The 10,471-nt window shown below is 35.0% G+C and overlaps 1 protein-coding gene and 1 pseudogene across 1 annotated transcript; both read right to left on the bottom strand.

Annotated features, from left to right (window-relative positions):
* Positions 1 to 603: 603 nt before the first annotated feature.
* LOC146899759 (uncharacterized) lies at positions 604 to 1,407 on the bottom strand (annotated as a pseudogene).
* Positions 1,408 to 7,494: 6,087 nt separating this feature from the next.
* LOC146899758 (cinnamoyl-CoA reductase CAD2-like) lies at positions 7,495 to 9,445 on the bottom strand. Its single transcript, XM_085732624.1, has 6 exons — positions 9,291 to 9,445; positions 9,019 to 9,188; positions 8,749 to 8,940; positions 8,498 to 8,663; positions 8,214 to 8,397; positions 7,495 to 7,693 (listed from the first exon to the last, which is right to left on the bottom strand). The coding sequence occupies exons 1-6, from the start codon at positions 9,406 to 9,408 to the stop codon at positions 7,555 to 7,557; spliced, it is 969 nt and encodes a 322-aa protein (XP_085588750.1). The 5' UTR covers positions 9,409 to 9,445; the 3' UTR covers positions 7,495 to 7,554.
* Positions 9,446 to 10,471: the final 1,026 nt, after the last annotated feature.

Raw genomic sequence — 10,471 nt, 5'->3', positions numbered from 1 at the left:
TTCTCTTCTTTCCTGTTCTCCTCTTTTCCAAAAAGCGGTTTAAGGTAAACTCTTTCCAACCTAAGCTTCTCTATTTATAATACTAAAATATTCTTCCCAAATCTATTTAGGCCCAACAACTTATTCTTCTTTCTATTTTAACCCCAAAATCCACTCACACTAATAATCCTCATATTCTAATAAATAATATTTCTCTACTAAATATATAATAATACACCAAATAACAAATATATATCTATAACAATTAACAAATATATTATGCTAGTAAATACCAACATATAACATAACAAAATATCCCTCAACAAAATATATTAACTAAATTATAAAAAGACATCTAATCTCAACAAATCATATATCCCTCATATACATCATATAAATATATAAATATATTCTAAAACTAATTAAAATAATTAAATAAAAAGGAGGGCGTTACAAGGGGGACTAGACCAAAACCCTCAAAAGAAAATAGAAAGGAAAAATAAGCAGAAATAAAAAAAAAACCAAAGAACAGATTACGTAAATTTGTAGTTAGGTAAACCACATCTGATCCCAAAGAAATCAATCTTCAATTCATCCGGAAGAGATGGAAGCCAAACTGTAATCATCGGTTCCGCAATAAAAATAAGCATAAGATTATGAGAATTCTTTAAAGCAATCCGAGTATCAGAATTACCGATACCTCTAACATTCCAATAGAGAAAATTCATTGATCAGTCGAATGAGGATCTCCCCGAGCACGGGTTTTAGTAGGCTGCTTCGGCAAGACTTGTTGTAATTTATGTTTCTGTCTCTGCTTCCTAGTTAGGACCGGCGTGAAATCTTCAGCAGCTAATCTTTTGTCATATTCACGAACTCTTTCCCAAAAGTCTAAACCGTGCTGAATATTCTTGCTGGGATGAACTTCTTGTTGTTGTAAGCCGGCAACCACTTGCTCCTCTTGAATTGTCGTGGGCATGCTAACATTTTCAGCAAGGGGCTGCTCAATAACCACAGGTGAAACCAGAGAATTGCGTGAACCCGAATGCACGTCAACGTGCTCAACAACTGTATTCATCTGAACCTGAACCGATTCTATAAACACCTCATGCACCTCAATGTGCTCAACAGGGGATGAATGTGATACACGCTCGGGAACCCTTGGGACTCTCCACCAGCTCCCGCGGGATCAAATGATTGTGTTCCACATCATCAGAAAGCATAACAGCAACATCGTCCACTGTGGGGGTTCTCCAACTCCTCCTGCGATGTCTGATGCAACTGCTCCTCTCTCTCAGAATGCACGTCATCGTGCACAACATGGGAAACAACCTCTAACACTGGCGTAACATGTGGCAGCTCCTCAGTAGAAATTCTGTCAAACACATTGTGTAATGGAAAGCTGAAAGAGTTTGACGACAAAGACGACATGGACACATCTGTCTGAGAAGTAGCCAGTGATGATGTAACAATAAAAATCGGGCCTAACTGTGAATTAGCATTCTAGGCAGGGGAAGGAGCCGGAATGTCCAGTGTAGTCAAAGCCAATGATGTAGGAGTAGTAGATACTGGTACCCTCTGGGTTGTAGCAACTGTTGAAGCAACTACAACCGGAACCCACGTCCAAGTCCTTCCATTGGCCAAAGTGGAATCTCCCACATCATTGTTATGCCGAGATGGTTTAGGGGGAGTTGTATCAGCAATAATAATTTGTTTCCCTTGATCATTCTTATCCTTTGGTGGTTGCGGATGTAACCAACGACTAGTGGAGACATTGTGCCCAATAGAGTAATAGTGATGGCAAAATAACGGTCTCCTCTCATATTGGACCTCCACTTTGAAAGAAAAGCCTTCTCTCTCACCAAGAATTTCATCATATGCTCTCTTTGAAAGATCGATATCAACTAATATTCTTGCATAGTGCCCAAAAGTAGGGTTTCGTGTCGGTCCATCAATGTCAATCGGGGTGCCAACTGTAACATCCCAGACTGCTTTCAGGATTGCCAACTGACCCCACAAACCAACACGAGTCTTTTCAGCGTATTTTATCCTCACTTGCACGCTTACAGGGAAACTTCCCGGTAGGTCACCCATCCCAAAATTGCTCCAAGTCAAGCACGCTTAACTGTGGAGTTCTTATGGAATGACTCAAAGTGAAAGTCATAGTAACCTTTGCTAAGAGACACCATTTTTCAGGCCGCCGATGTTTTCCAATGCTTTACTATTTTGGTACTTAAATCACGTGTAGAATACGGCTTATCCCCATTGTTAAGAGTCAAGCGAACCCTTAACGCATTCTTACATTCTTCTACTCGCCTATGGTACTCGTCCTGGCAAATTCTGATGCTCAAAGTATCCCCTTTAATGCATGGAGTAGGAAGAGGTCTGTCATCAATCACATTTTGACCCGCTAAGGCTGCTGCAAATGACTTAGCTGATACTGAAATTGCCTGCAAAGTTGTTGAAGGCACTGATTGCGCAACTGCTGAAGGTACGGTGTCGAACACACACGGCCAAGGGCACTTGTATGCCATCAGTTGTATGACTGCAATTCACCAGACCGTTTCTAGGTATGATTAACGCGAGAATAGAGAAACAATGTGAAGCAGGATGGTGCAACAGGCTGTTCTCAATGATGCTGGAGGTGAAATCAGAAACGCTTGCACACAGGATCTGGCACCAATTCACGTAACAGTTAACATAGGCACGTGAATGAATTGCCAATCCAAGTGACAAATATGGTAATTTACGTGAATGAATTAATGCTACGAGTTGTAAAAGGTGTATTGGAATGAAATTGATATATCACAATCACATACAACAATGATCACGAAAAGCCAATTGCAAAAGCAGCGCTGATGTAAATGTTTGCAAACCCTAGCAGAGCCATCACATGATTTGGTCAAATAATCATGCATTCAAACTCAATTCTTATAAGCCGCCAAACCAAATTAAACCAAACACTTACTTAAAAGAGTTATACTTTTGTCCCTTATATTTACTAAGGACAACGTAGATGACTTATAATTTCGTGAATTGTCATTCTTACTTGATGGAGTATAGTATTCTTTTACTTCTGCTTCCGGAATAATAACTTCACTTTGATCTCATTTTATCAACAGTACATTTGTGCTTTCATTGCACCAATAGACCAATAGCTTTTTAATTATAGTCATATATCTCATTCAACGTCATAGTTTATTATTTTGTGCAAGTTAACTTTTGTCCATAAGTTGTGCAGGTGAAGTGGGGATGGAAGAAATTGAGAAGTTATTTTGAAAGCTTGCAAGACGAAATGGTGTTTAGTGTGAGGACTCTTTGTTGGGGTCACTAGTAGTGGTAACTCAAAGTTGGAGTTCTCGACCGATGAATAATTATTACTTTCAAAAACCGAAGTTGGGTTGTATTTGTAGGCTTGGCATTGGTGCAAATTTACATTTTGAACAGGGCAAGGATGCAAACCTATGTATGTAATGTGATGATTTTGTATTTTGTTCATTAGTGTAAATGAAAAATACATCTGGTCCTCTAATATGCTTTAATAGTCATATTTTGAAGTCACGATAAAACTACAAAGATCATAACTTTGACTTTTATGATTTCAATTTCTTCCTTTTTGCATGAGGTACGTGAATGAAGCATACATAATGAACGAAACTTATGATTTCCTTTCTTTCTTTTTGCATGAGGCAAATGAATGAAGTGTAGTGAACGAAACACCTTCAAATGCTTCACACTCGATGTTCTTCTTCTTCGCCTAGTACCTTTTCTTGCCAAACGAAAACTGCAAGAAAAATAAAATAGAAGAGGACAAAAATAGGAATAGAAGATAACCATAGTAATAGAAAAATGGGAGGTTGTGGGTCCAAAATGGAAGGAAACATTGCAAGAGATGATACCAAAAGTAAAATCATAAGAAATGTGGCCAAAGCTCTATTATCATTGAATCGACTATATTTCTTCCTCATTGCAAATACATTTTACAAGCTTGGTTTTGTTGGTCTGAACCACTTGAAGCTTGGAGATGATCCTGATTGATCAAAATGTATTTGTTTAGATTGAAAATGATGTTGATTGAATTGATTAAAGGTAGCTTGGTTTCATTAATTTTTTTGTATTGGGCATGGTTATGTTTGGTTGACAATATTTTTCTCATGGTTGGGTGCCAAGATCCATGCGACTATTAGGAAACAACTGTTGTATTGTATGTTTTCAAGAAGAAGCTGGTTAAAGGGGAGGTCTATAGGAAGTCATTCTTCTCTGTTGCCCCAAAGGTTTGGTGCATATCATACCACACCTCATCCCTACAAGTTAATATTTCAAATGAAGACAAAGGTTGAGGGTTTCCTTATCCCACAGTATGGTTTGTCTTTGACCAAGATCGGTGATGTATGTTCTCACATTGCTGAATGTGATTATTTAGTCGATGAGTTTCCTTTTTTCGTTGTTGAAGTATATTTTATTTGTTTTTTTTTTGTCATCCTTCTGTTGTGAACTTCTTATTTTATGTAGAAATAATTGGGTTGATAACTGGGATATCTGTTGAGCAAGAGTACGTTAGGGATGGTAAGGTGACAAAAATGATCGTGTTCGAGTTAACAGACGATAGGTTTTTTTTATAATCTATTTTGCAGTTGGATGTGTTTTGCTTTGCTGTTAATCATAATTTTGTTGAAGGGGTGTTTAGGTCAAATTGGTTTTCTTTTGGTTTATGTTTTGTTGTTGTGTGTGCAGTGGTAACGTTGAGTGTGCTTTGTTTGGTAGTTACATTGATTCTCTCCCGAAGATGATGGGAAAATATGTGGATGGTTTGCATGTTGTAGTGGTCCAGTTTGCAAAGATCAAGATGTTTCGAGGTTTTGGTTATTGAAGATTATTCATGTTAGCATTTGTTTTAGTGTGTATTTTCCATACTCAGTTAGTTTGCATTGATATTTTTTCTTCAAAAAAGGTGTCTATTCAAAATGTGATGAATACCACAAAGTTTTGGCTTAACCCTACTAAGGAAGAGGTTGTGAAATTTAAAGAAGGGTGAGCTCAGGGACGGACTCATAAGTCTTAAGTAGTGAGGGCAACGCACGCACCCACCCATCCATTCACATACACGCACATTCGTGCGCCCGCGCACATTCGCACTACTTTATTTTGAAAATATAAATATACATCATAATTCTTTTTAAAAAAATTATACTTCATAATAGTTCTCTTGGAGTTACGTTCAATTCTTAATAATATTCATTTTGGAGAAAACTCTTTCAACAATTATAGTTGTCACATATATATAGAGAAAACTCTAAAAACAAATATATCAATGACTACAAAACATATTTTCTTTTCTCCACCAACGTTATAGAAAGATTGTTATGAATATATAAAATAAGAAAATACTAACAGACGTCTTTAAGATATTTTTTAAGCAATCAAAAGTGGTAACTTTTGCAGAAAAAATCGTGCAATTATTACTAAGTATTTTCAAGACAAAATTTATTTTTATGAAATCCTTTTTTTGACACCCTTAAAACACTTGTTTACGTGACCATATATAATATTAATCACAATATCTATATTATTATTATTATTATTATTATTATTATTATTATTATTATTATTATTATTATTATTATTATGTATATATCATATTACAAATATCATTATTTTAGTTAAAAATAATACAATACTATTCAATTTTTTCCACTAAAGATAGTGAGGGCCAAGGCCCCCGTTCTTTATAACTTGGGCCGTCCCTGACAAATATAATAAAATCTTAGTGACCTTAGTATTTTTGCAGTAGTCTTTGTCAGACCAACAAGACTCAGCAATCACTTTATCTTTCGGTAAATTAGGGTTGATAACAACAACAGCAGCAGATGATACAAAGACGATACGTTCCACATTAGCTTTGAGACATGCTTAAAGTACATTAGCAGTTCCCTTCACTGCAGGCTCAATCACTTCGACCTGCGAATTAAGCTTCAAGTATTCAGAATTTTTCATTGATGTCGTGTTTACTAACTTGAAGGAAAAACTAGAACCACGCGGTGACATATCAAATTAGTCTGCATATAAGAGAACATTAGAAATGTTACCTCAGGATTAGGTACAACTGTTGAAGGTACAGGGCTAGGAACATGGAAAACTGCACTGCATCCAGCAATTGCAGAGTAAACCGATTCATAATCCAAGATATCTGCTTTGAAGAGTGTAAAGTTCTCAGAAGCTTTCTCTAGTTTTAACAAGTGTTCATATTTCGGACTACCTGCAGTTTTCAGACATACACTTCAAATGAATCGCAACACTCGTACCTCGAAAGAATGAGAGAAAAGATGCATAACAACATCCTCTTCAACAATTCTATTTAAAATAGTATACTAAGTAATTTGAAATTTTAACTGTTGAGCAGATATTTCAAAGGTCATATATAGGTCACGGCAGGGCCGTCCCTAAGAATTCGGAGGCTCGGTTCTGGGAATGAAAAGAGGCCAGTGATAAAATCAAAACGTATTTTTTTTTAAAAGAGCAATGTTCTATTTATATTTTTTAAAAGATAAATATAATGTGTCGTATATATGCGGTACACCCAAAGGTGAAAATAACTACTGTATACATGAGGAACCCCACCTAACACCAAAAGCAAGAGGACCTAATTCTAATAGGTCTAAAAGGATAAAACAAAAGGACATAAAATAGCTGGGGGTATTAAAAAAAATTGGAGGGCAGTAGTACTAGTGGATATTAAAAAATAAATTGAGGCCCATGGCTGAGGGAGGCCCAGCTCTGTTGAGCTGTTTGCACCCCCTCAGGACCGGGCCTGGGTCACGGAGTTGGTTGAAAACAAAGCATAAAGGGTTCTCACTTCTCATATGATATATGAAGCATAGACACCTTGGGATTTCGCGTCTCTGTGTTGACATTCTGACACTCGTACGAAAAGTGTCCCAAAACAAAACTTTTTATTCTTTGTATCGACACACGTTTGACACTTCTTGGACACATCTCAAATATATACATACAGGGATTAAATATATTTTGTCAAATTTATCAATGATTTGTTCAATTTAAATCTAAGTATTTGACCACTTTGTTCTTTGTTTTGCGTTGCAATCCATGGTGTTGAGCCTTCTTTTACTGTCCCTGCAATTGCTCCACGTGTAAGACCATCCTTTCAAGATGATTTCTTGCAATTGCACCCAAAGAAAACTATATTTGAGCTGAATGATGCTGAAGATGTTTTGTACTTTTTATATCAAATGTTATTATTTGATCATATTGAAAAGATTAAGCTACATGATTTAGCATCTTAATCATATGTAACAATGGTGGCAAGGTTGGATTTTGAAATTAATGAGTTGTGTTCAACTAAATCATATCTAAGAATAGTTACTACTAGGAATAAAAACCCAAAAATTCTCATTGCTAATTGATTGAAGACAATATCACTTCCAGATCAGTAGGTCTAATAAATAATTATCGGATCAAAATTTCTTCTGTTTTATTTTTTTTTTCTAAAAATTACTTATAAAAAATTACTTATATTTATGTTAACGTCTGTATTACTTGAGGAATATGTATCACGACAGATTAAAAGTTGACAATCCCTTTCTCCTTGAAGCTTTCCACAGTCTCCTTGAGGCTAACTTCCAAAGGAGTGAACTCGGTTCCTAAGCTCATAGCCTTTTCCTTAGAAATCTCTGACAAATATGGCCCATCGCCATCACACCTGATAAAGTTGTAGAGAGTGTCTATGTTAGGTAAAAGATAAAAAAGAAAAATAATTAACCAATTAAATCGAGAGCACAAAAGCATTTATTATAAATCTTCTTAGGGTTAGAGTAACCCAAAGAGAAGCATCACTGAGAGCAAAATCAAAACTTAAAGGATGATGTAAGTTAAAAATGGATAGTCCCAAGAGTTTAGAACTACTTTTTAAGCGCAAGGCAGTGAATAAAAGATGAAACTAAACATTAATAGTTTAGGGAATATTAATTCATATACACCATAATAATTATTTTGCACAATCAATCAATTATAATAATCAGAGCATTACCATTATTTGAATTACTCACAACTACCTTTAAAGTCACAAATATAGTTGGTTGTGATTTGTTGACATTGCATCAAAATTAAACTTAGCTTTTAAAAAGTTTGTTTAAGTCTTAACTATGCTCTACCTAGTTTGTTTCAAGGGCTTGGAGAGGTGTGTTAAATTGCATTCTTGGAGGTATAGAAATTGAACTTACTTGTCTGATATTTTTAAAGATGGGTACATATCATGCAAAATACTAGCGAGTTCTGAATAGTGCGCCACTCTCTCTGCCAACAAATATCTTCCACTAGCTGAAGCATTCTCATATGCATTTATATGAGCTTCAGCAACATCTTTCACATTGCACCATCCAACAGCTTTATTTGGAAAAGGTTGACCTGCATCACACAATTCCAAGACTTAATCTATTATGCAACACTATTGGCACTCAGTTAGGCATGACAACAAGTGTAATTATTTTCAAGTAAGAAAACTTACCATTTATAATATTCAAAACTAGCTGAACACTTCCATTAACTTGGTCTGGATGTAAGAGAGGTCCTAACACCGTACCTGGGTGAATGGCAACCATGTCAATGTTGTTTTCTCTTACAAATTCCCAGGCAGCAGCCTCAGCCAAAGTCTTTGAAAGTGCGTACCATAGCTGAAAACACAAATAAAAATAGGTAAGAATGTTGCTGTTAGTGTTAATTTATAAGAAATATCTCACTTAGGAAAAAATTACTAACCTTTGATTCCTTACAGAAATCAGGATTTGAGAACCATGTCTCATCAAGTATTGTTCCGGGAGCTTTTGGTGTTGTATCAAATGCAAGTGCAACAATAGAAGAAGTAAATACAACTCTTTTGACAGAAGGTGATTTTGCACATGATTTAAGAACGTTAAGAGTTCCCTTCACTGCTGGATCAATCATCTCAGCCTAAAATCAAGAAATCATAAGTTATTAGTGCATATATACACACATTCAACTATTTATAAATAGTAAAATGGAATGAACCTGTGGATCGTTTATGACAAAACGAACAGGTGAGGCAGTGTGGAAAACACCGTCACAACCCTCAACAATAGAGTCAAAGGAACCTTCTTCCAAGAGATCTGCCTTAAAGAGTTGCAACCTCTCCTTTGCACCATCAAGTTTAAGCAAGTGGTCAACCTTATTAGGATTACCTGCTTGCACACCAATCATTCATAAGTGAAACCAAATAGCTGAAACATAAAGGACAAGAGTGTTGTGCTGATGAATTTATATAAGGAGAAAGAAGCACATACTTGGGTCACGGACCGTGGCTCGGACAGTGTAACCACGTTGGAGGAGAAACTTAACAATCCATGAAGCAATAAAACCATTAGCACCTGTCACACACACCACCTTTCCTTCTCCACTCATTATCTTCTTTCTCCTATTCCTTCACAAGTTTTGGATTGTCCTTGACTCTCTTGTATTAAGAAATTAATACTCACAATTTATATTAAATAATAACTAGTATATGCTGCCTCTTAAAAAAAAGGCTAGTCTATGGATATGTCTCAAGTACATATATGGTTAAATTTTGATTATTTGGTTAATAAAATAATTTTTTACCTAAAGTATAGATTCAAAATAAATATATATAAATTAAATTTATTTGGTTAATAAAATAATAGAAAAATTGTGATTTTAGAAATATTGCAAAATATATAAATTAAATTTATTTGGTTAATAAAATATTTTTTTTACCTAAAGTATAGATTCAAAATAAAGATATAACCAAAAAAAGATTCAAAATAAAGAATCATACTTGTAACAAAGACATTCTTTGTTATTTAAGCACGACATCCTTTCAACAAAAAAACAACGACCATTTTCACTTTTTGAAAATATAGATATGATAATTTATGTGTGAGTTTTCAATGACTATCAACATTTCATTTATCTAAAAAACAAACTAAAAATCAAGATGAAAATTAGTTAAGACAATTTCCTCCTAACAAAAAAAATCAAAAAAATAATGAACAATATATATATATATATATATATATAAAAAAACTCTACAGCTACATAACGAGGATAAATGAAACTTATCTAAGCAAATTTTTTTTTTTAAGGAATCTAAGCAATCTTCTTGATCAGCCTCTTTTTACACATGAGTCAAACATAAATGACTTGATTGCTCGATAAAATCTTAAATTCTCATAACATGAGGAGGATAAATATATGAGATGAAGCACAACCATTCTAAAATCACATAAAAATAACCCATAATTCAGCTTTCGCAAAATCAATAACTCAGGTCAGATGGTGATGTAAAGTGGTTATTGACGATGTAAACACATACAAGCTAAATTGCTTAGAGTGCGTGTGATATTGCAAGATTGCAAAACACTTCTCATGAGCCACAACAATTACAAAGTTGTGTCCATTAGGTGTTAAGCAAATGGTAGCGCCCATGTTATTGCATAGGAAACTTTAT

This window comes from Medicago sativa, chromosome 8, assembly GCF_051527215.1.
Source record: "Medicago sativa cultivar Bolivia chromosome 8, Bolivia_mono, whole genome shotgun sequence".
Classification (NCBI taxonomy): Eukaryota; Viridiplantae; Streptophyta; class Magnoliopsida; order Fabales; family Fabaceae; genus Medicago; species Medicago sativa.
The sequence above is the reverse complement of the archived record's forward strand: the minus strand, read 5'-3'. Positions and strand labels throughout refer to the sequence as shown.

What these genes read in the sequence shown, in the direction of transcription:
- LOC146899758 (XM_085732624.1), bottom strand. Translation starts at nt 9,408, where the DNA reads ATGAGTGGAGAAGGAAAGGTGGTGTGTGTGACAGGTGCTAATGGTTTT. An exon ending in TTGTCATAAACGATCCACAG is followed by an intron (nt 8,941 to 9,018) that starts GTTCATTCCATT and finishes TCTTGATTTTAG; the next exon opens with GCTGAGATGATTGATCCAGC. An exon ending in ATTTCTGTAAGGAATCAAAG is followed by an intron (nt 8,664 to 8,748) that starts GTTAGTAATTTT and finishes TTGTGTTTTCAG; the next exon opens with CTATGGTACGCACTTTCAAA.